The following is a 26184-nucleotide window of genomic DNA, read 5'->3' as shown; positions in this document are numbered from 1 at the left end:
CACTGCTCAAATCCTCAGGCCCCAATGAGGATTTGTACAGGATCTATTGAAATGCTCAGCAAGGGGCTACTTTGTACACTCCACCACGCAGAGATCCGACCCTGTGGAATTCTTCTTCCCAAAGCCCCAGTGTCTCCCTCACTGATTCCTTATTTGTCTTAATTGAATGTAGGAAATAAGGATGGTGTGTGGGGATGGAGGGTGAATGAATAATAGTAGTGAATGGGGGAATCACATCTCTGCATGGCCAGGGTGATGGGTCTAACTCTGTCTTTTGTTCTGCAGCGGGGGTATTTTCTCTGCAGGCCTCTGAGTGCTAATCTGTCCTCCTAAAAAGGTGAGGAAAGAGGACGCGAGGAATAGAGGGAGGAGGAATTGGGAAAGTTCCCAGGTGTCAGTCACAGGGTCTCTGGCTGCAGCCTTGCTCTGGGGCCTGAAGCTGCATGTCAATGTCCTCACTACAAAAGTTAGAGAAAGAAGGGTTGGTGAAACCAGAGGCGATTTTAACGAACAAAGACGACGTGGTAACAAATGTGTGTTAGACCCAGTGTACAAACTTAAGCCCACCTTCCTTTCACTGCGACACTCTCAAACCTTAAAGAGTACTAAATATTTCCCATATAGATGTAGGATCTTAATTTGACCAGTATAGTCCATAATGTTGCTTGATCCGTGTTTAGACTATTAGCTGACCAAAATTATGCTACATGAAAAGTGCAATGTTAATATAACTGTGTCTTAGTGTGGGTTGTCACTGAATTTCTGTAAATCATGAAGCTCATCTGCATTTCTCTGCAACAAAATTAAGATCCTGTACAGTACCTTCAGAAAGTATTCATACCTGTAGACTTATTCCACACGCTGTTGTTACAGCCTGAATTCAAAATGGACAAACAAACACCCCATAATCACAAAGTGAATGTTTTTAGAAATGTTGGCAAATTTATTGAGATTGAAATACAGACATATCTCATTTACATAAGTATTCACACCCCTGAGACAATACTTTGTAGAAGCACCTTTGGCAGCAATTATAGCTGAGTCTTTCTGGGTAAGTCTGTAAGAGCTTTCCACACCTGGATTGTAGAACATTTGCCAATGTATTATTTTCAAACTTCTTCAAGCTCTGTCAAATTGGTTGTTGATCATTGCTAGACAACCATTTTTAGGTCTTGCAGTAGATTTAAGTCAAAACTGTAACTCGGCCACTCAGTAACATTCACAGTATTCTTGGTAAGCTACTCCAGTGTAGATTTGGCCTTGTGTTTTTAGGTTATTGTCCTGCTGAAAGGTGAATTGATCTCCCAGTGTCTGGTGGAAAGCAGACTGAACCAGGTTTTCCTCTGGGATTTTTGCCTGTTCTTAGCTCCATTCCATTCCTTTTTTTATCCTGAAAAACTCCACAGTTCTTAACGATTACAAGCATACACATAACATGATGCAGCACCACTAGGCTTGAAAATATGGAGAGTGGTACTCAGTACCACTCAGTAAAACAAAGGTGGTGGGGGGAGGTAAAATGTAAATAGTCCGATTGGCCATTTCATTAATTGTTCAACAGTCTTATGGCTTGGGGGTAGAAGCTGTTAAGGAGCCTTTTGGTCCTTGACTTGGTGCTCCGGTACCGCTTGCCATGCAGTAGCAGAGAGAACAGTCTATGACTTGGGTGACTGGAGTCTTTGACAATTTTTGGGGGGCCTTCCTTTGACACTGCCTAGTATATGGGTCCTGGATGGCAGGAAGCTTTCCCCCAGTGATGTACTGGGCCATATGCACTAGAGGTCGACCGATTAATCGGAATGGCCGATTAATTAGGGCCGATTTCAAGTTTTCATAACAATCGGTAATCTGCATTTTTGGACACCGATCATGGCCGATTACATTGCACTCCACGAGGGGACTGCGTGGCAGGCTGACTACCTCTTATGCGAGTGCAGCAAGGAGCCAAGGTAAGGTGCTAGCTAGCATTAAACTTATAAAAAAACAATCAATCTTAACATAATCACTAGTTAACTACACATGGTTGATGATATTACTAGTTTATCTAGCTTGTCCTGCGTTGCATGTAATCGATGCAGTGCCTGTAAATTTATCATTGAATCACAGCCTACTTTGCCAAACGGGAGATTTAACCAGCGCACTTGCGGAAAAAAATTCGCACCATTTGCACCAATGTGTACCTAACCATAAACATCAACGCCTTTCTTAAAATCAATACACAGAAGTATATATTTTTAAACCTGCATATTTAGTTAAAAGAAATTCATGTTAGCAGGCAATTATTCAACTAGGGAAATTGTGTCACTTCTCTTGCGTTCTTTGCAGGCAGAGTCAGGGTATATGCAACAGTTTGGGCCGCCTGGTTCGTTGCGAACTAATTTGCCAGAATTTTACGTAATTATGACATAACATTGAAGGTTGTGCAATGTAACAGGAATATTTAGACTTATGGATGCCACCCGTTAGATAAAATACGGAACGGTTCCGTATTTCACTGAAAGAATAAACTTTTTATTTTCGAAATGATAGTTTCCGGAGTTGACCATATTAATGACCTAAGGCTCGTATTTCTGTGTGTTATTATGTTATAATTAAGTCTATGATTTGATATTTGATAGAGCAGTCTGACTGAGCGGTGATAGGCAGCAGCAGGCTCGTAAGCATTCATTCAAACAGTACTTTCCTGCGTTTATGACTTCAAGCCTATCAACTCCCGAGGTTAGGCTGGTGTAACCGATGTGAAATGGCTAGCTAGTTAGCGGCGTGCACGCTAATAGCGTTTCAAACGTCACTCGCTCTGAGACTTGTAGTAGTTGTTCTCCTTGCTCTGCAAGAGCCGCGGCTTTTGTGGAGCGATGGGTAACGATGCTTCAAGGGTGGCTGTTGTCGATGTGTTCCTTGTTCGAGCCCAGGTAGGGGCGAGGAGAGGGATGGAAGCTATACTGTTACACTGGCAATACTAAAGTGCCTATAAGAACATCCAATAGTCAATATGAAATACAAATGGTTTAGAGAGAAATAGTCCTATAATTCCGATAATAACCTCAACCTAAAGCTTCTTACCTGGGAATATTGAAGACTCATGTTAAAAGGAACCACCAGCTTTCATATGTTCTCATGTTCTGAGCAAGGAACTTAAATGTTAGCTTTTTTACATGGCACATATTGCACTTTTACTTCTCCAACACTTTGTTTTTGCATTATTTAAACCAAATTGAACATGTTTCATTATTTATTTGAGGCTAAATTGATTTGATTGATGTATTATATTAAGTTAAAATAAGTGTTCATTCAGTATTGTTGTAATTGTCATTATTACAAATAAATTAAATTAAAACATCGTCCGATTAATCGGTATCAGCTTTTTTGGTCCTCCAATAATCGGTATCGGCGTTGAAAAATCATAATCGGTCGATCTCTAATATGCACTACCCTAGTAGCGCCTTATGGACGGATGCCGAGCTGTTTCCATACCAGGCGGTGCTCTCGATGATGCAGCTGTAGAACGTTTTGAGGATCTGGGGACCCATGCCAAATATTTTCAGTCTCCTGATGGGGAAAAGGTGTTGTCGTGCCCTCTTCGCAACTGTATTGGTCTGTTTGGACCATGATCGTTTGTTGGTGATGTGTTGTCCTGGCACCACACTGCCAGGTCTCTGACCTCCCTATAGGCTCTCATCGTTGTGTGCCATGACCACTTCATGGCTAACAACGTGAGTGCTACGGGGCGGTAGTCATTTAGGTAGGTTACTTTCGCATTCTTGGGCACAGGGACTATAGTGGTCTGCTTGAAACATGTAGGTATTACAGACTTGGTCAGGGAGAGGTTGAAAATGTCAGTGTAGACACTTGCCAGTTGGTCCACGCATGCTTTGAGTACACGTCCTGGTAATCCGTCTGGCCCCGCAGCCTTGTGACTGTTGACCTGTTTAAAGGTCTTGCTCACATCAGCATACGAAGAGCGTGATCACACAGTCGTCCGGAACAGCTGGTGCTCTCATGCATGCTTCAGTGTTGCTTGCCTCGAAGCAGGCATAAAAGGCATTTAGCTCGTCTGGTAGGCTTGCGTCACTGGGCAGCTCGTGGCAGGGTTTCTCTTTAGTCCGTAATAGTTTGCAAGCCCTGCCACATCTGACAAGCGTCAGAACCGGTGTAGTAGGATTCAATCTTAGTCCTGCATTGATGCTTTGCCTGTTTGATGGTTCGTCTAAGGGAATAGCTGGATTTCTTATAAGCGTCCGGAGTGGTGTCCCACTCCTTGAAAGCGGCAGCTCTAGCCTTTTTAGCTCAGTGCAGATGTTGCCTGTAATCCATGGCTTCTGGTTGGGATATGTACGTACTGTCACTGTGGGGGATGACGTTGTCGATGCACTTATTGATGAAGCCGGTGACTGAGGTGGTATACTCCTCAATGCCATTTGATGAGTTCCGGAACATATTGCAGTCTGTGCTAGAAAAACAGTCCTGTAGCGTAGCATCCGCGTCATCTGAGCGGTTTCCTCCCTCCCCGGCAAATGAGTTAGGAAGTGCGACTATATCTTTGTAGTGAATGGGTGTATTGATACACCATCCAAAGTGTAATTTAATAACTTCACAAGGCTCAGAGATATTCAATGTCTTGTCTACCGATAGGTGTACTTTTTTGTGAGGCGTTGGAAAACCTACCTGGTCTTTGAGGGTGAATCTGTGTTTGAAATTCACTGCTGGACTGAGGGACCTTAAAATGATCTGTATGTGTGAGGTACAGAGATGAGGTAATCATAAAGTTACGTTAAACACTATTACTGCACACCGAGTGAGTCCGTGCAACTTATGTGTCTTGTTAAGCAAATGTTTTATCCTGAACTTATTTAGGCTTGCCATAACAAAGTGGTTGAATACTTGACTCAAGACAGACTTTGGTGATTAATCTGCTGCTCTCTCCGTTCCACTCCTCCATTCCATCCCTCTCTCACAATCACAGCAGTAATGTCCTGGGATTTGGTTCCCTGCCTTTTTTATCCAGCAGCTTTATCTCATGGTTGCTAGTTTCCCTAACGAGCCACATGGTTAAAGGAGATGGGTTCCTCGTGACTCACTCCCCTAAATCTCATTACCTCATTAGGAAGAGCACTGTGCTGTAGTGGAAGAGGCAAACAGCAGACAAGCAGTTCTTCCATGTGTTATGTGGGCCCTTCCTTCCTGTGAACTCTGATTGGAGGCTTATCTAGTACTCAGCAGGAACATACCACAACATGTCCTGTTCTTCTGCCATGCTGTGCTTGTGGATGACAATAGCTTTGTTGTTGATGTATTTTTTTTTTGACTCGTGTTTCTGTATTACCTACAGACATTCATCACTTACTAACTAGATCAATGGTTTGGGTTGGACAGATGATGCAGGTTGATGTCATGAGTGTTTACTCCACACATAGCCACACACTCATATTGTACAGCGTTTCATATTAGTCAGCGGCTCACCCAGTAGGGTCTATGGTACTATGACCTCTTCACCACTAAGCCTGTTGATGTTCACTTCTCATTGAAAGAGGAAGGGAAGATGGAAGACATTGATGGCCTAGGAGACCCATAGAGAGAGAGCGAAAGGTCCTGCATTCTGAGTGACAGGCCAATGCTCTTTTTCTCTCCTGAAGACTCAGATCGTTGCGTGCAGAGCTGCTGCCAACATCAACATGGCCCAAGCATCTGAGTGTTTGGCTTTGGGGCTGCAGTCCAGAGGGCTATGGCCTTCAGTCTTGGGAGATAAACTTCAAAGCACAGCATTTTCCCCCTCACATCCCTGCCTCTCCACCTCCAATGACCCCTCTGGGCTCAACACTGCCAAAGGGCACATAGGCTACCTGTAGACGTGTGTGTGTGTGCGCTTCTTCACTCATCGAGAACCACTGGGAGAAAGAGAATGATGTGGAAGAGTGAACCTTATGAGACCTACGTCATGGAAGGACATCCTTCCTGAAATACCCCTACAGCTGCCACAGATTAGCTTTTCTCTATGCTAAAATATTTCTGTGGTTGAACGTATCCATGCTCTCATCCAGAGCTCTGTTATGTATTGAAAAGTTAACCACATTTCATATGTATTCTAATTGATGTTATTGAAGTCGGTCCTTGTGTTTTTCTTTGGGCAGAATTACCCAGTTTTAAAGATGTTTTGCCTCAGAGCGTTTTCCAATGCGCCAAAGGTTATATGGAAGGTGATGATATATCAACTGACATATATACTGTACATTGCAGTTTTGTAGATTCATGGTAGTATCAGTTTAACTGGAGGAATTCACGCCATTATCCCATATAAAGGGAGTGAAACCACAAAGAATAACACACTGCCTCATCTACAACAGGCAGTCGCACGCACACACACACACTGGAGATGGTTGCTGTGGCAGTTGAGCTACAGAGATGGAAACAGTAATGCGCTGCAAATCAAATGTTATTTGTCATATGCTTCGTAAACAACAGATGTAGATTAACAGGGACATGCTTGCTTCCGGGTCTTTTTACAACAATGCAGAGTTAAAGATAAAAAATAGAATTGGTGACACGAGGAATAAATACAGTGAATAACAATAACCAGTAAAAATGACATGGATCGAGGTTAGTGATCGCTGATCCGGGGCCGATTGCACCAGTTGGTTGTAAGTGGGTCGTAACTCTACGTTCGACATGCTCTACGTGGACGTAAAGATTATACCTGTTGCATCACCTGGGCGTAAGCCCTTCTATGAGCTGTGCCTGGGCGTTAGCCCTTCTATGAGCTGTGCCTGGGCGTTAGCCCTTCTATGAGCTGTGCCTGGGCGTTAGCCCTTCTATGAGCTATGCCTGGGCGTCAGCCCTTCTATGAGCTATGCCTGGGCGTCAGCCCTTCTATGAGCTATGCCTGGGCGTCAGCCCTTCTATGAGCTATGCCTGGGCGTCAGCCCTTCTATGAGCTATGCCTGGGCGTCAGCCCTTCTATGAGCTATGCCTGGGCGTAAGCCCTTCTATGAGCTATGCCTGGGCATAGACTCTACGCCTGGTCGGGAGGCGGGACTATGCTATTCTTTTTTGTACATACCAAGAAAGAACAATCTATATTTTCTAAAGGATGTGAGTCTCGTGTTCATATTTCACAACCTCCGGGCTTTTCGAGTTGCCTATGCGTGAGTCAATAGCAGAATAATACACTTGATTTATGCTACATTACAGCATGCTAAATGTGTCTGATCAGATATTAGAAAACTAATAGATGAGCTGCCACCTCCACTTTTATAATAGCTCATATCTCATTTACATAAGTATTCACACCCCTGAGTCAATGTCAGAATCACCTTTGGCAGCGATTTCAGCTGAGAGTCTTTCTGGGTAAATCTTTAAGAGCTTTACACACCTGGGTTGTACAATATTTGCCCATTTATTCTTTAAAAAGTTCTTCAAAAATTTGCTGTTCAAATTTGTTGATCATTGTTAGACAACCATTTTCAGGTGTTGCCATAGATTTTCAAGTAGATTTAAGTCAAAACTGGAACTCGGCCACTCAGGAATATTCACTGTCTTCTTGGTAAGCAACTCCAGTGTAGTTTTAGTCTTGTTTTAGGTTATTGTCCTGCTGAAAGGAGAATTGTCCTGAACCAGGTTTTCCTCTAGGATTGTGCCTGTGCTTAGCTCCATTCAATTTATTTTTTATCCTGAAGAAAAGCTCCCCGGTTCTTGACGATTACAAGCATACCCATAACATGATGCAGACACCACTATGCTTGAAAATATGGGGATTGGGACTCCGTAATATGTTTGGGGTAAATCCAATGCAACACACTTTGTATTTAGGACAAAAAAGTAAATGGCTTTGCCACATTTTCTTCAGTATGACTTAAATAAAGGTATTATTATTATTATTTTTTTTTTTTTAACTAGGCATGTCAGTTAAGAACAAATTCTTAGTTACAATGACGGCCTACCCCGGTCAAACCCGGACGACGCTGGGCCAATTGTGCAACGCATCAATGGGACTCCCAATTACGTCCGGTTGTGATTCAACCTGGATTCAAACCAGGGAATGTAGTGTTGCCTCTTGCACTGAGATGCAGTGCCTTAGACCGCTGTGCCACTCGGGAGCCCCATGCCTTGTTGCAAACAGGATGCATGTTTTGCAATATTTTCATTCTGTACAGGCTTCCTTTTCACTCTGTCAATTAGGTTAGTAACTACAATGTTGTTTATCCATCCTCAGTTTTCTCCTATCACAGCCATTAAACTGTAACTGTCTTGAAGTCAGCGTTGGCCTCATGGTGAAATCCCTGAGCGGTTTCCTTCCTCTCCGGCAACTGTCTGCTTTTTTTATATTTTTTATTACCATCTAAAGAAGGTTTTCTTCTTTGCGAGGTTTTGAAATTCACTGCTCAACTGAGGGACCTTACAGATACTTGTATGTGTGAGGTAAAAAGATGAGGTAGTCATAAAAAAATAATGTTAAGAACTATTATTGCACAGAGAGTGAGTCCATGCAAAGTAATATGTGACTTGTTAAGAACATTTTTACTCCTGAACTTATTTAGGCTTGCCATAACAAAGGGGTTAAATACTTATTGACTCAAGACATTTCATATGTTTTTATTTTTATTCATTTGTAAAAAAAAATAATAATAATAATAATAATAATAATAAAAACACTACCCCATAATGTCAAAGTGGAGGTGTGTGTGTTTAAGCCAGTGACAAAACATCTCAATTGAGCCCATTTTAAATTCAGGCTGTAACACAAAATGTGGAAAAAGTCAAGGTGTGAATACTTACTGAAGGCACTATAGCCTAGGCTACTACGCGAGTGAGGAGCAAAATAATCCACTTGTTTATACTAGGCTACCTTAGACTACATAACATGCTAGCAAAATGTTCTGATAATGCTGTTAGATGAGCAAACTAGACTAGATTATCATTATGAACACTGACCTCAATTTGACTAACATTTTCCCAGCCTAATTATAATCAAATATCCAAACAGACATTCCGGTAAACAAAAATCTTGACGATTGATTTATAAAGACTATTCCCCACGCTTGTCTAAAAACAGCGCGATAATATTGTCCCAATGATAAGGGGCTGAAATTATAGTTGACCACACGGCTATTGCTTTAAAGTATTGAAAACAGTTCAATGACTTTGGGAGTTTCAGTAAGCAACAATATGATAAATGCCTTCAATAGCATTAGCCTACTTTATCCAATAACTTCATCATGCAGTGATATTCATTCCACAGTAATTATTGATTGATTGATCCATCAAGGTATGGTTAAGAAAACAACATGCATGCATAGTGGGTGGGCTTTGAAGTGATGGGACATGCCTCGCAAAGTTTAAAACTGCCACGAGAACAGTAACAGCCTAGTAATGGGTGCTGCCTAGCAACCACCATTATGAAGCATCAAATCTCGTGCTTCATCTCTTGCTTAATCATTGCTTACGCTGGATTTAGCTACGACTAGTCTTTTTGGTTGGTGCAGCAGGTGTAAATTCTGATCCCAAAGTCGGACGTAGATACACCTGACCTAGCATTTTAAGACTTTTTTATTTTTTTATTTTTTTACACCTAACTGGTGTGTCTGGCCCTTGGTGTCCAAAAGCTATTTTCAGTCATAACAAATGAAGGTTGGAGATGGTGTTAAAAATATTTTTCAGCATGAAAAAAACACATTTGAGAATTATTCCGGAGTCCATAAAACATCTGCTATCCACTGCAGCACCATCTTCCAATCAACGTAACTGTTGAGACAAGCCAATCTAAAGGGAGGGTGGAGTTTCTGTCTTGTTCAGACTTCCTTCCTCAGAGCAATCAAATGGGTGGAGGTCCTGTCTGTGTCATCTGCTGCTTGAATTGGCTGTGATTAATCACCTAACTGGCTCAAAGCCACAAACTGTCCTCTGATCGCTCTCCTCTGATCGCTCTCTCTCGCGCTCTCTCGATCTCTCGCGCTTTCTCTCTCTCTGAGATAATTCCACATGTATAAACACAGCTTGCAGGTCAAATGTAGATCACAGCCAAGCCTTAATATGAGCAAAATGGGTTTATCTGAAGGTAGATGGTGTAATTGTGATGGATCCAGATTGAGACCATTTTAAAATCCAGTTATGAGTATGACGTAGGTTTGTGTAAAACTCCTTGATTGAGAAATTCTCAAATTGTGGCAATTTGTGTAATTCCAGTCCATATACTAACCCTGTTGTACTGTTCTTCTTTCTTCCAGGTGTCCTTCAACGTGAGTGTAGACGCCAGAGGCTGCCCCGCCCCTGGCACCCAGCAGAGATTCACCATCAAACCTGTGGGCTTCAAGGATCGTCTGGAGGTGTCAGTGGACTACCGCTGTGACTGTGGCTGCACCGACTGGACCCAGGCTAACAGTAGCCGCTGCAGCTCCATCGGACAGTACACCTGTGGTACCTGCCGCTGTGACCCGGGCTACCTGGGTGCCCGCTGTGAGTGCCAGGAGGGCGAGGCTGGCAGCAAGTACCTGAGCGCCTGTAGAGAGGAGGAGGGGAAGCAGATCTGTGGTGGGAGAGGGGAGTGCAGCTGTAACCAGTGCCTCTGCTACGAGTCAGAGTTCGGGAAGATCTACGGGACCTTCTGCGAGTGTGACGACTTCTCCTGCGCCCGACACAAGGGCATCCTCTGCTCAGGTAGGTGTGCAAAGAGAAGGGAGCACTGCCGCTACTTCGCTCTCCAAATTGCTGGATCTCCTCTCTACTTCTGCATGTGTACAACATAAATGATTCAGACATACACAGTAGTGCTTCGTACAGTACCTGATACATGTGCAGAACACTAGAGTCCTAGATGTGTCGCTATTGAGGGTGTGTCTAAGTTGGCTTGTGCTGTCATGTTGATGCTAAGAGACGCATTCAATTAATGTTTATTGATCTACAAGGCTGTACGATAGTAGTGAGCAGGTGGGATGTTGTTTCCAGGGTCTGTTACCACATCACTCTGGTCTGTGTTTATTAGGCAGGTTGGCATTTATTGAGATGACTCATGTACTGGAGGCAGTTCTGCAGAGTGGTCACTAGCTGGCACTACCAAAAAGTCATATTGATTTTAAACCTAACCTTTACCACACTGCTAACCCTAATGCCTAACCTTAAATGAAGACTAAAAAGCTAGTGTTTTTTCATGAATTTTTATTGCCAATTTTTACTTTGCAGCATGCCCGTGTAGTGGAAACCACTTAGTTCTTTCTGCCTCCAATGCAAGACTCATGACAATAAACGTCAACCTGCATTTATTAGAGGAAAAGCAGCCTGTTCGTGGTGCAGCGTTGAACACAGCCCTGCAGGTCTGCTACTATTTTGTGTGTGTGAAAGGGTACTTTTTGTGTGTGTTAATACTAAACCATACATGTTCGGGGTGTTTTTTTATGATAAATGTCTCTTGATTCTGAATTTCTTCTTCGGGAAAAGTAAAGTGCTCAGGAACAGCTGCTGGGAGCTAGTTCGTTGTGCAGTTCATGTTTTACTATCTCTAGCTGAGCTGTGTTCTCTGGGTGCTTTGGGACCCTGGAGAGTTGGGGTGGCTGTGTGCAGGATTCAGGAATGAATTCTAGAACCAGACCACCAATATTTTTTCTCCCCAACTATTCATGTGCTCTATTGATTAAATGTGCATGTGCTGATGTTGACCACAAATCCTGTTTTCTCCTGCCTGAGGGTCTTGCTTGCTTTGAAGCCCATGCCGTAGTTTTCTCTCACACTGTCTTGGGCAGCAGGCAGGGTTGCTAGCTGGGAGCAACTTAGTGACATACTAAACAGGCTGTCCTATTGGATTCCCAGAACATCGGGTCCAGTCCAAGTAGCCTCTGTGCGTTTTGGGTCGAGACCTGCTGGATGTTGGCCAAGGGCCCCTGGCTCATCCCCAAGCTAACGGCTGTTCCACCAAACCACAGAGGGAGCTTTGTAACAGAGGCCCTGCTCAGTGCCTTGTGTATTGCCAAATACAATGCATGGGTCTATACTCAGTTAAAATGCCTTGTTTCGTTTAGTCAGCAGGACCAAGCAGTGGACAAACACAAAATGGACCATTTGTTTGTCGGTTGGTCGGACCATGAGTAGGCCCTTAGGGTAGGATGATAACTGGAAGGGGTGGGGTAGTAATTAAATCTTAACAGTCCAGTATGCTCTGTGGCCCCCCACATTCTCTCTCACACACACACACGTGCGCGCACACACACCTCCTCGCTGTGCATGGTTGGCTCAGTCTATAATGAGTTCCTAATGAATCTGAATGAATGTCCTCTCTCCCACACTTCTCTGGCACTGTTACTTAATCGTGTAATAAACAGTGTTGTAAAATAATTCTGTATACCACCATTGGTCCGCTAAACCCACTAATAGTTATGGGGAAATTCATACTCTGTACAGAGTCCCATTCTCCTCCTGTTACATGCCATGTAAACAGTATTGTGCAATAGGTTAGATTGGTTACGCTGTGATGATAGCAGCTCATTTGCTCTGTGTTGTGCTAGGAAGAGAAGCTGGTTTGGATTGAACTGCAGGATCCAGACTGATTAACTGCCGGAAGGCATTGGTCATTATTAAAGAGGAAATAAATTGGTGCGTTGTCCTTGGGTGGGTTCTCATTTCTAGCTCAAAGCATTTAAAATCTCCCAGCCTTTTCATGATAACCGCATTGTCTGCAAGAAATCTTGAAGTTTATCTTGTTGTTTTGATACGCTTGTTTTGAATCAAAGCACTGTATCTACTCACGACCGCTCATGCTGTAAAAACAGTCCAGTTCAAAGTGAATGGCACAGATCCATATATAGTAATAGCATATTTGCATATAGTCCTACTGCAGCTCTGATTGGTTATGGCACACCGGTCTGTGTAGAGTACGGGCCAGCCTGAGTTGTGCCTGTCAATGCAATAGAATTCTACTCCGATGCGTTCTGCCTACAACAATCTCTTGCGTAGTTAGTTTTGCATACTAAGTCTTGCATAGACCACAAGCATTTCGCTATACCCGCAATAACATCTTCTAAATTTGTGTATGCGACCAATAAAACTTGATTTAGTAGGTTGCTTTGAAAGTGACTAATATTGCATTGATTCGATTACAATTGCCACAGTAAAGGAAAATATTGATAGTGTTAACTAACGGGGAAAACTCTAGAAAGTTGTGTGAAGTTCAATCTCGTGCTTCTCTGGGTTCTCTGATATTTCTTCTGCGCGGCAGTGTATTAGCCAGACCTACATGAAGCTGAGGTGGTCAGGGGTTAAGCTAGAGACCAGTGTAGCAGCCAGGCCTACATGAGGCTGAGGGGGTCAGGGGTTAGGCTAGAGACCAGTGTAGCAGCCAGGCCTACATGAGGCTGAGGGGGTCAGGGGTTAGGCTAGAGACCAGTGTAGCAGCCAGACCTACATGAGGCTGAGGGGGTCAGGGATAAGGCTAGGGACCAGTGTAGCAGCCAGGCCTACATGAGGCTGAGGGGGTCAGGGGTTAGGCTAGGGACCAGTGTAGCAGCCAGGCCTACAGGAAGCGGCTCCTTCTTACTAGGGCCTTGACTCTTTTCCTTCTCCTTGATGCTTCCCTCCGTCTAATCTGATTACTGTGTCACGGCCAAAATGCACACCAGACCAGGAACCAAGAATATTGGTTCCTGCTTACTCACTAAAAGACAGCTGTGGAGAGAGACAAGAGTGGGTCCCACTCTTCTTGTAAATAGAGCTCTGAGGTTATATCGTAGTACTACTACAGTACACAATAATTCTTTTTTTTTTTACCAGAATCTTTTTACTGCAGTTATAAATACACAGATATTTGACTGTGCCAACCTGTACCGTCCTCTCTGTGTTTCTGGAATGTAGCTATGTAGCTTTTACCAACACTATTTCACTACCTACTGTTTTTGAGTATGTTGTTTCCTTCTGCTCTTTGGAGGAAAGGAATCTCTTCCTAGATTCCTTCTTTGATAGCTTTAGCAGCCATGCTCTTGTTTGCCCTGGCCCTCTGAGTAGAGTGAGGAGGACCGATAGATGGAAGCCAGGCACGCTCCACACCCAGCTGTTGCTGTTGTCATGTCTGTGCTGCCTGGTGCTGTGGTGATATAATATAGCACCAAGCCAAACCTCCCATAGAGCCTAACCGCCTACAGTCTGGTTTTTCTGGCCAGTGACTGTCAGTGTGGCTGTGTCATCAGCTGTACATGCCTGAACCAATTACACCCACATCGAACCCATGATTCAATCAACTGGTGTATTTAATGTAGTTGGCAATAGGTCAATACAATATTGGAAATATCCACTATAATAGTAATTTATCCCACAAAATGGCCAAACTGCTAATAATAAAGCTCAGACATAGAGGTTAGCTATTCACAGCTTAATTTGAAGTTGATAGTTAGAAATAGTTTGAGAGACTGATGTGTTTTTGGTCTCTTCACTCACCTTTCCTAAATGTGCTTTTGGTCTCTTCACTGATAAGCTGCTGTATCTCTGCACCTGGTTAGATAAACGGAATGAAACACTGGGGGTCTTGTCTTCCGCTGCTTCCAGTGTCTTTCAATGAGTGTAAGGGTTTCAATTGGTTTGGGTGGGATGCGTGTGTTGGGGGGGAGATGCTTATAGACAACGGTCCACCTTACCCTCTGATAGGATAGAGGGAATATTCACTATTGATGTACGGAACTAATGGTGCCTAGAGGTTATGTGGTTGTTTCTGGACAGGGCTGATTGAGTGATACTGAGCTTACAGTCAACGAACCTCTTATGGCTGTGCAAGGGCAACCCTGTTCTTGTGAAACTAAGACGGTGGCCTGTAGAATGAAGGTCAGGGGCATTAATCAGTCTCTGAAGTTAGTAGATCTGGCAGGAGCAAGGATAGGGGAGGAGTGGTGTCAGTAACCTCCCACAAGGGCCATGCTGTGTGCATGTGTTTGGTCTGCTGACCTGTGCTCAGACTCTCTGTATTCTCATACATTCGTAACCTCAGTGTCTTCTGCAAGGCCAGACTAGACTCTCTGCCCTAAGGCCTGTGCTGAGTCTCTGTCAGGATATCTGGAGGATTAAGTAGGTGTAGATAGATGGGTACTGTATGGATAGAATTAGTCTTTGTATCACTTACAGTAAAGTATGAAAGGGTGATTACCAGGATGTGAGTTAAAATATGTTCATAGAGGCAACAGTAAACTTTCTTTCTTTGCGTCTTTCTGTGTACGCATGGATCAGCTAAGTCTGTGTGTCGGCTGCTTTTGACGAGGCCTCAGTAAACGTAGACTTTGTGGTCCTCTGCTCTGTCACACATCTACAGCTGCTTATCGGTAACAATCTAACCACTCAATAGCACCAAACGCCAGAAATAGCATGGCTGTTTTCCAGACTTGCACTTTACCCGCTAACCCCTTCTCCTCATAAATCGTCAGCCTCAGATGGAGGTTTGAAACAGTAAATGGGAACATGTGTGTATTAATGTGTGTGTGCCTGGCACGACTGTGACTTTGACTTATTGAAATGAAAGCATTTAGCGGGCTTCCAATCTCTCTCTGACATGATTGGCCTATTTTGCAAAATAGTTAGCGTAGACTGTAACTAGTCCTGTGTTTGCAAAACATCTGGCAAATCCAAGCACTTTGGTTTTATTGCTTGATGGTCAAAATGTTGTGGAGCCGTCCTATATCCTACAGCTTCTTCTATTCTCCTCCTCAGCTCTTTAATTTATAGACACCGCTAATAGAAAATGCATTTTTAGATTGCGGTACTGCTGTCTGGCCTACTCTGATTGTATGAAAAGCCTGCAGCGATAGCTGGAACATGGACAAGTTGAAACAAAGCTAATACCGGTACTCAAGATGTCCCTATAACATCATGATTTGTAGCTCCTGCTACTACCTACTGTAGCACCTACTCACTGCCCAGTAGTAGTCTGATTTCACTCAATCACTTTGATATTTTTGACTGGAACATAGTTTTAACAGGATCTCAGGTTCTACAAGGCTGAAGCAGCAGTTCATTAAACATTTTTGCACAGCTGTGGAGTCGGTTAGTGTTTTTATTTGTAGTTCGTTGAACACACAGCAATTAGTAGTCAAACTATTCTGGGTTAATGCTTGGCAGACAGCCCAGCATGTAAACTCACTAAGGAGCTCAGCAGTGCGCATTGAGCAGAAATGTGCCTATCATATGAGCATGCGTGCGTGTGCATCATTCCGTGTGTGTTTGGATTTTGTCCCTCACCCCATATCTCCCTCTCCCTTGCTAGACGGAAGCTAGCTCTACAGCACCTAGGTTCCTACTGCTGCTCAGTAGGCTAGTAGCCCCCTGACCCAAAGCAAACACAGGATGATACCTCAACCCCCCTCAAACCTGACTGAGCCTGACCATGATAAAGAGCCAGGATTGTCCTTCCTCCACTCTCTCCTCTAACTAATAAATACTATACAAGACTCTCTTCCTTCCCATGCCTGCTCTGTTTGGGGCCTCTCTTGCCCCATAGAACTACTTCAGATACAAGGATTCCCTCCCCGTGTAGTAAAGAACCTATTCCCCTCAAAGCACTACAGGTGTTGCTGCTGGAAACCTACAGCTCTCTCAGCACCATCTTGATGTATTTGATGAGTGGTACTCCGAGGCTGCGTCCCACATAGCCCCCTTTTTATATTGCACTATTTTTGACCAGGGCCCATTAGGCTCTGGTCAAAAGAAGTGCACTGTACTATATAGGAAATAGGGTGCTAGGTGGGATGCACCCTGGAACATGCATACTGCTGGGCTTCCAGAGGAGAGACACTGAAATATTTAGTGAAATATGCAGAGAACACGTGACACAGAAAATGGGGTCAGATCTGATCTCAGAGCTTCTCTTTTGTCCAATGTACTTCTGTAGTGGTGAGAGGGTTAAACACTGCTCCCGCAGGACCTCTCTGTACACATTAACCACTGTGGCCCACAGGGCATGTTCTTCCATGTTTTCCATCATGTCAAGGATCTGAGGTTACAGGACAGGCAGGAAGCAGAATAGTGTAGTTTCTGGAATCCACACATCACACTCCCCTTCTCTAGATATATCTAATTATATTACAATGGCTGCAACTGACTTCACCTCTTTGTCGATACATGTATGCAGCTGTGATTACCATGGCTACCAAAGGTCATTGTTATTCATGCTACTCCTACTGTACATTATATGTGTGGAGCTCTGGGCAGGTTGCCAATAACTCTCTTACATTACTCATACCACGTGTATATACTGTATTTTATACCGTCTATTGCACCTTGCCTATGACGCTCGGCCATCTCTCATCCGTATGTACATATTCTCATTCACCCCTTTAGATTTGTGTGTATTAGGTAGTTGTTGGGAAATTGTTAGAATACTTGTTAGATTTGTGATTATTAGGTAGTTGTTGGGGAATTGTTAGATATTACTGCGCTGTTGGAACTAGAAGCACAAGCATTTTGCAACACTCGCATTAATGTCTGCTAACCAAGTCTGTGACAAATATAATTTGATTTGATAACTTGAAATAAGTGTGCATATGTCATCTGATGGATTTGCATCAAGCTCCTAGTTGCTTGTTGTCGACTTCAGGTTAGGATTGGCCCTTTGTTAGGGAAGGAATTCTCTCTTATGGCGTGTCACTTTAAGGTGTAATTTGCACCACAGTTTAATAACAATCCCTTAACGGCAGATTAAAGCATTTGCACCTGAGCAAAGTGAGTGACTTTATGTTCACCCCAAACGTCAGGTGGGAAGAGTTAACAGTATTTGCTTTTTATTTTGTCGGCTCAACACATGTTTTAAAAACGTTTTCTGAACTCTTCTGTCTTTATGACGTGGCTGTATTCTGGGTGGTGCCTGGAGCCTTCCAGAACTCCATACAGGTCAGGTTGGAACAAGACTGTAATTGCTTGGAGGAAGATAACAAGCCACAGCTGTATAAATGGTGGTTACTGTTGGAGGTCTATGGCACCTGGGGTCAGAGTGCTATATAAAGGAAATAAATGGAGGAAGGGGAAAGGAAAGCCTTCTTCCAGGCTCTGAGCTGTGGAGTGGACTCCTGAGAGGAGACTACTTTCCAATTTACACTGTCAGTGTTTACTCTCAGAGAGAGAGAGACGAGGGGGAGAGCAGGCCTGTAGATTTGTGATAGATGGATGGATTCATGTGCCTGTTTTCTTTCTCCCTCGAGTACCAGACCTACTGGGTTCAAATAGTATTAGAAATATTTCAAATACTTTGAGCATATGATTGAACCTACTTTGAGTGCAAGATGGAAACGGTTTTCTCCAAAAATACTATTTGAATCCCACCAGATCTGGTGAGTACGGTCGGTGCCACACTCCATGGTGTCTGTCTGTCTGAGCTCTGAGGCGTCTGGCTGGGCTGTATACAGTAAATCTCTCTCTCTCTGCTGGTCTTGGCAGCCTCTACCTCTGACTCTGTGATCAGACACAACGCTCCCGGCATCACTGCTCCTCCTCCAGAATAGAATCCTGTCTAACACAGAAGCGCATTCGGGGCATGCCGAGATGTTGTACATTCCCATTCATGATCCTCCTGTGTTGCGGTAAAAGGGGATCTGGGACCTGAGAGGCAATTAGCTCATTATTTTGACCTACGACTATTGTTCTGTTCATGTTAGAGGAAGTCCCATCACTCCCATGTGTTTCCTGATGAGTGAATATATTGTGGTGTAAAGGTCAGCACAGGCTTCTGAGGAGGGAAAGAAATATGCTGCCTTAGCATGTCAAACACACACACTGGAGTGTGTCAAATGCCTACTCAATAACATGAACACCATGTTGCCAGCACCCGTAAATGATAGAGACAGCCAGGTTATAGACCTGTGAAACTGTTCACGGTTTACTTCATGTGTTCTAACTATAGAATCAAATCCAGCAATATGGTTCTGACCCTGCCAGGTGTGTGTGTATGATAATCATAAGGTTGCAAAGCTGTACTTGTCCTTTGGTGTTTTCTTTATTAGCTTTTGGTCCCAGTGTTATTAGAGTATTCATAGGGTTGTGGGTGGTGGGTGGTGAGTAATCAGCTGGCCAGTTCAAAGGCCTAAACATTATTTTCATGCCCTGTAATTGCTGTTGTCTGGTGACTGGTACAGTAGGCATGTGATGTTTGTCATCTGTGCTGACTCGGGACAAAACAGTCAATGCCAGTAGTTATTTAAAATGCAACCATCCCTCTACTGTGTGTGTGTGTGTGTGTGTTTCTAGGGTTTTAAGAGCTCTTTGTACTGGTTGTTTCACAGTTGAGGTTTGTCTATGGTCTGGTCTGCACTGTATCAAATATTGTTTTCACTGACACAGGATATTTCAAAGTAGTGTTATTATAAGTAATATGAAATCCTCTGCACACAAACCTAAGCATAGCTTAAATTAAATGTAGAGTCATCTAATGTAGCCGTAGTGACTGTAGTTATTTGAATACGTCTCCTACCCCACACATCTTACAGAAGTTTGACTGTATTTTCTTTATTGCTGATGACGACCCAAGCTTGACTCAGCATACAAGCGGCAGCTTGTCTTGGCCTGCCTGCATGCTTAACAACACACTTCTCTGTTGAGAACTGTGTTACTGTTGTCCTCCGATGGAGAAGAGAGGCACAGACGGGCCAGTTGTTGTGATACTGTCTTGAAGGAGAAGAAATTGTCATGTCTAACTCCTATTGTGCTGAAGGAACATCAGAGCAGACTAAAATACAGAACAATACATTAACTCATACAGAATGGCACCCACATCAGAGCGGACTAAAAATAATATGTTGGAGCTCAGTGGGCAGCATATGGGAACAGTTTGGGAGGCAGGCCCTAGCTAGAGAAAAGGGGTGAATTGAGCCAACTGTGTGGTAAGGAACAGTCCTCCACTAGACTAGTGTGTCACATCTGGGTCCATACTCCACAGTGCCCTTGGTAACTGAGAAACCTAGAACCATATATACAGTTGAAGTGGGAAGTTTACATACACTTAGGTTGGAGTCATTAAAACTCGTTTTTCAACCACTCCACAAATTTCTTGTTAACAAACTATAGTTTTGGCAAGTCGGTTAGGACATCTACTTTGTGCATGACACAAGTAATTTTTCCAACAATTGTTTACAGATTATTTCACTTATAATTCACTGTATCACAATTCCAGTGGGTCAGAAGTTTACATACACTAAGTTGACTGTGCCTTTAAACAGTTTGGAAAATTCCCGAAAATTATGTCATGGATTTAGAAGCTTCTGATAGGCTAATTGACATGATTTGAGTCAATTGGAGGTCTACCTGTGGATGTATTTCAAGGCCTAACTTCAAACTCAGTGCCTCTTTGCTTGACATCATGGGAAAATCAAAAGAAATCAGCCAAGACCTAAGAAAATAAATTGTAGACTTCCACAAGTCTGCTTCATCCTTGGGAGCAATTTCCAAACGCCTGAAGGTACCACGTTCATCTGTACAAACAATAGTACGCAAATATAAACACCATGGGACCACGCAGCCGTCACACCGCTCAGGAAGGAGACACGTTCTGTCTCCTAGAGATGAACGTACTTTGGTGTGAAAAGTGCAAATCAATCCCAGAACAGCAGCAAGGACCTTGTGAAGATGCTGGAGGAAACAGGTACAAAAGTATCTACAGTAAAACGAGTCCTATATCGACATAACCTGAAAGGCCGCTCAGCAAGGAAGAAGCCACTGCTCCAAAACCACCATAAAAAAGCCAGACTACGGTTTGCAACTGCACATGGGGACAAAGATTGTACTTTTTGGAGAAATGTCCTCTGGGCTGATGAAACAAAAATAGAACTGTTTGGCCATAATGACCATCGTTATTTTTGGAGGGTAAAGGGGGAGGCTTGCAAGCCGAAGAACACCATCCCAACCGTGAAGCACGGGGGTGGCAGCATCATGTTGTGGGGGTGCTTGCTGCAGGAGGGACTGGTGCACTTCACAAAATAGATGACATCATAAGAAAGGGAAATTATGTGGATATATTGAAGCAATTTTACGACCAAGCTTTAACTTCCTGACTGATGTCAGGAATTGTGAAAAACTGAGTTTAAATGTATTTGGCTAAGGTGTATGTAAACTTCAGACTTCAACTGTAGCTCCTTCCTGGGCCCTTGACTATGGATATATTAGGCCTTGGTAACATTTGAACCTCTGTTTCTGCGAGGATCATCGGTCCAACTCGGCAGTGCCTCTGCTTCTCCTCTGGTTTGTGTTTATCTGTTGAACCGTTGTCCTATGTTCTGGATGTTGAGAGTAGCACAGATGTTGTGCTGTTGACAGCGCCTGGCTGACCCTCTCTTTTTCACACACACACACACACACACACACACACACACACACACACACACACACACACACACACACTCTCCTTACAGTGCCTGGCTTAGAGGAGCATGGCAGAGCACTATGGGTCTGACTGTCACAGACACACACACTACTGCCCTCCCTCTCACTGACAGAAAGCATTAGCTTCTCCCAGGCCCAGCCAGGCTCTTCTCTGTTAAACTAGGCCATAGCAGCACTCTGGCTCACTCACTCACAGTCCTACCATACCTTAAGGGAAGTCTGGGACGGGAGCCGTATGGTTAGTGAAGAAAGTCCCATTGCAAATGTACGGTCCCTTACCTGACGTCTTAATACGTCGCAGAAAATCGCGGACGGCGTCGGGCCGTGGGCGGCGGAGAGCTCTTTCAGGAAGTCACTCAAAAAAACGTTTCGGAATTTCGGTTTCCGTTTTATAAAAATGACAAATTTTTGACTTTTTTCTGCATTCTCGAAAATTCCCACAAGAGGGAAAATAAATCATATTGCAGGCGCACGAGCAAGTGGCAAACGAGCGCGGCCTTTTCTCCTAAACTGAAAATATTTCGAAGACGAAACTCGGCGAGCGTAGGTTTGGAGTAATGGGCAGTTGGCCCCGAACAAGATGGCGTCGAGACCTCGGCGCTTTTTGAGTTATGGCCATTTTTCTGGGATTAAAGGGTTAAAACGCAAGTAGGGTGCTAATTTGACCGCTTCATGTCAAAGTACATAAGCATACGGTGTCAGGAAAAAAAGAACCAGCCATTTATCTATCGTAATTTAAGAGAAATCGTACATTGACCGTTTGGTGATGTTCACAAAGAGGATTTTTTTTTTCAAAAAAATCACAGATCCAGTTGCAGTGTGTTCAGACGTACATTTTTAAAGTGGGTCTCGAAGCTCTGCGAGAATCCTGTGATTTTATATGATTTTATGAAATAACACACACTCCTTTAACCCTCTTTAAATAAGTCCGCTCTTAACATAAAGACTTAAAACTCAATATTATATAAGAGTCTACACAGAGGAGGGTATGTGTTCACTCTCAGCTTCCTATGTCAACTGGAAGTACCTTAAATGGTGCCATAGGGTCAGGTTTGAAGGGTAATAAAGGTCAGATCTTTTCAAAACTTCACTTGTGTGATTAGACAACCCTCATGAACTGTAATATGTCATTTTTCCAAACAGATGTCAAAGAAAAGCTCTCTCACACAAACGCACAGACACAAAAAGGAAGGATGGAGTGAAAAAGTACGGTGCTTAAAGAAACACAAAGCCCACAATGGCATTAGTATTATCTCTAGGCTGTGCCGAGTTCAACGAGATGCCCCGCTTGACCGTAGCTCGCTCGATCTGAGCGCAGCGACCGTTACAAGAGAACGGACACAAATGACCTTTTGACCTCAATGCCAATTTCATTTGCTTTTGGGACACAGAGAGAGAACCGTTAAGGTTAGAAACACAATTTCACCTCAGGAGTGTTCTTAAGGTCCTCCCGATCTGTGCAAGCCTAACCCTGACCTTGTGGCATTAACCCTTCACAGTTAAAAGAAGGTGTTTACATCAAATAGTTTAAAATGAAATGTCTCCCCATTGGAATACATTGACTGCACCTCTAAATTCAACCTAAAGCCTATGTGGGTTATGATTGTCTTATGGACCTGTCTTTGATGTCAGTCCATCAGGCCACCATGAGGTCTACCTGTGTCGATTCTAAGCTTCCTGGAGCAACCGGAAGTGGTTAAATCACCCTAAAAGTGTTTGCCATACCCAACATGCAGTTTGAGAGAAATAGTGCATTCAACCCTATGTAAATCAGTCAATTTTTAACATACAGACTTAAAACTCAGGATTCTGTAACAACATACTCCAGTGATGATATGTGTTTTTTTTCAGCTTCCTGTGCCAACCGGAAGTGCCATAATTCGTGTCAAATGGGCTGTTTCAAAGGGTTAAAAATGTCAAATCTTTCCAAAACTTCATATATGTGAATAGACAACCTTCCTGAACTGTAAATCAGTCATTCATCCCATCAGATTTCAAAAAAATAAAAATACACACCCACACAGAAATGATGGAGGGACACTCTGAGGGGCTAAGAGGCAGACAGTGCCTGCAGTAGTTACTTTTGTTCCAACTTTTAAAGAACCGTCAGACCTAGAGTTCTGAAAATTTACAAACCTGTTCTAGACCTCAGGTCGATTGTGCACAGTGAATTATATGACTCTAGAAGGTTCTCGGATCGATAAAAAGCCTCGTGTATTTGCCATGTTTTCAATTCATTTGACCTCAACGAAACGGACGACCTTTAGAAAAGTCCCAGAGTCTCAAGACTAGGTGCGTTGAAACCGGCTCGGCCCATAGAGACAGACCCCAACGAGCCTGTTTGATTGCTCATTCAAGGACCCCGTAGCAAGGCAATGAAAAAAGTGGAATTTCAGCACCAATTAGGGTTTTGCTCGGGCACCGAATGACCTATCGAGCCGAAACTTGGGATTCGAGGTCGCTTCACATAGGGCTAAACATAATGTGTGAACTGGACCCGCAGCTAGAACATAACTACGTATTATTTGTTTTATTATGGTTTAAATGGAAGGCGCTGTGAATTTTGGGCCTGCTCTGAAATATGTTATAGTTGGCATCTAAAGGAGTTGGAAAAAGTGAGTTTGGAGTCAGATGGTATCAGTTTGGTGTCTGAAAATATCTATTTGACTGATGGACACTGACTTGCTCGTCGACTTTTGTACATTTGCAATATGTTTCAACGGGGAGGTACCATGAGGAAAAAGCGACATGATGAAATTTCACGAAACGAGCGATGGAGAGGAACCACTATCACTGCCCGGCCATCCTGAGGTCATCAGACCGTTGACTTTTGCATTTCTAAAGTATTTAAGAGAATGTACGTTACATTTGCAATATGATTCAACATCACATCATATTGCAAATGCACGTTAGATTTGCAATATGATGTGATGTTGAATCATATTGCAAATGTAACGTGCATTCTTTAAATACTTTAGAAATACAAAAGTCAACGTCCTGATGACCTCAGGATGGCCGGGCAGTGATAGTGGTTCCTCTCCAACGCTCGTTGCGTGAAATTTCATCATGTCGATTTTGGTGATGGTACCCCCGCGTTGAAACATATTGCAAATGTACAAAAGTCGACTAGCAAGTCAACTAGCAAGTGTCAACAAAAGTCAACTAGCAAGTGTCCATCAGTCAATTGGATATTTTCAGACACCAAACTGATACCATCTGACTCCAAACTCACTTTTTACAACTCCTTTAGAAGCCAACTATCACATATTTCAGAGCAGGCCCAAAATTCACAGCGCCTTCCATGAATGCACCAAAATAGCATTCTGAAATCACCACTAAAATGACATCGCCATATTCTCCAGGCCGTGCCGAGTTCAACGGGATGCCCCGCTTGACCGTAGCTCGCTCGGTCTGAGCGCAGCGACCGTTACAAGAGAACGGACACGAATGACCTTTTGACCTCAATGTCAATTTTATTTGCTTTTGGGAGACAGAGAGAGAACCGTTAAGGTTAGAAACACAATTTCACCTCAGGAATGTTCTTAAGGTCCTCCCGATCTGTGCAAGCCTATCCTTGAGCTTGTGGCATTAACCCTTCACAGTTAAAAGAAGGTGTTTACATCAAACAGTTTACAATGACATTTCGCCCCATAGGAATACATTGACTGCTCCCCTAAATTCAACCTGAAGCCTATGTGGGTTATGAATGTCTTATGAACCTGTCTTTAATGACAGTCCATTAGGCCACCATGAGGTCTACCTGTGTCGATTCTAAGCTTCCTGGAGCAACCGGAAGTGGTTAAATCACCCTAAAAGTGTTTGCAATAAGCACCCTGCAATTTGAGAGAAATAGTGCATTCAGCCCTATGTAAATCAGTCAATTTTTTACATATAGACTTAAAACTCAGGATTCTGTAACAGCATACTCCAGTGAGTATATGTCTTTACTTTCAGCTTCCTGTGCCAACCGGAAGTGCCATAATTGGTGTCAAATGGGCTGTTTTGAAGGGTTAAAAATGTCAAATCTTTCCAAAACTTCATAATTGTGATTAGGCAACCCTCCTGAACTGTAAATCAGTCATTAGTCCCATCAGATTTCAAAGAAAAATTTACACACCCAAACAGAAATGATGGAGGGACACACTGAGGGGCTAAGAGGCAGACAGTGCCTGTAGTAGTTACTTTTGTTCCAACTTTTAAAGAACCGTCAGACTTAGAGTTCTGAAACTTTACAAACCTGTTCTAGACCTCAGGTCGATTGTGCACGGTGAGTTATGTGGCTCTAGAAGGTTCTCAGACCGATAAACAGCCTCGTGTATTTGCTATGTTTTCAATTCATTTTCAGCTCAACGAAACTGACGACATTTAGAAAAGTCCCAGAGTCTCAAGACTAGGTGCATTGAAACCGGCTCGGCCCATAGAGTCAGACCCCAACGAGCCTGTTTGATTGCTCATTCAAGGACCCCGTAGCAAGGCAATGAAAAAAGTGGATTTTCAGCACCAATTAAGGTATTGCTCGGGCACCGAATGACCTATCGAGCCGAAACTTGGGATTCGAGGTCGCCTCACATAGGGCTAAACATAATGTGAGAACTGGACCCGCAGCTAGAACATAACTACGTATTATTTGTTTTATTATGGTTTAAATGGAAGGCGCTGTGAATTTTGGGCCTGCTCTGAAATATGTTATAGTTGGCTTCTAAAGGAGTTGGAAAAAGTGAGTTTAGTGTCAGATGGTATCAGTTTGGTGTCTGACAATATCCAATTGACTGATGGACACTGACTTGCTAGTTGACTTTTGTGCATTTGCAATATGTTTCAACGGGGGGGTACCATCACCAAAATCGACATGATGAAATTACCACGCAA

At 43.3% G+C, this 26184-nt stretch overlaps 1 protein-coding gene across 1 annotated transcript in view; it reads left to right on the top strand.

Moving 5' to 3' along the window:
- Positions 1-26184, top strand: part of LOC120058335 (integrin beta-5-like) — a 76416-nt gene that overhangs the window by 25691 nt on the left and 24541 nt on the right. The window contains exon 10 of the mRNA XM_039006923.1: positions 10218-10647. Coding sequence (XP_038862851.1) covers positions 10218-10647 — 430 coding nt within the window. The remainder of the gene's footprint in view (positions 1-10217; positions 10648-26184) is intronic.

This window comes from Salvelinus namaycush, chromosome 13, assembly GCF_016432855.1.
Source record: "Salvelinus namaycush isolate Seneca chromosome 13, SaNama_1.0, whole genome shotgun sequence".
NCBI classification, from domain to species: domain Eukaryota; kingdom Metazoa; phylum Chordata; class Actinopteri; order Salmoniformes; family Salmonidae; genus Salvelinus; species Salvelinus namaycush.
The sequence above is the reverse complement of the archived record's forward strand: the minus strand, read 5'-3'. Positions and strand labels throughout refer to the sequence as shown.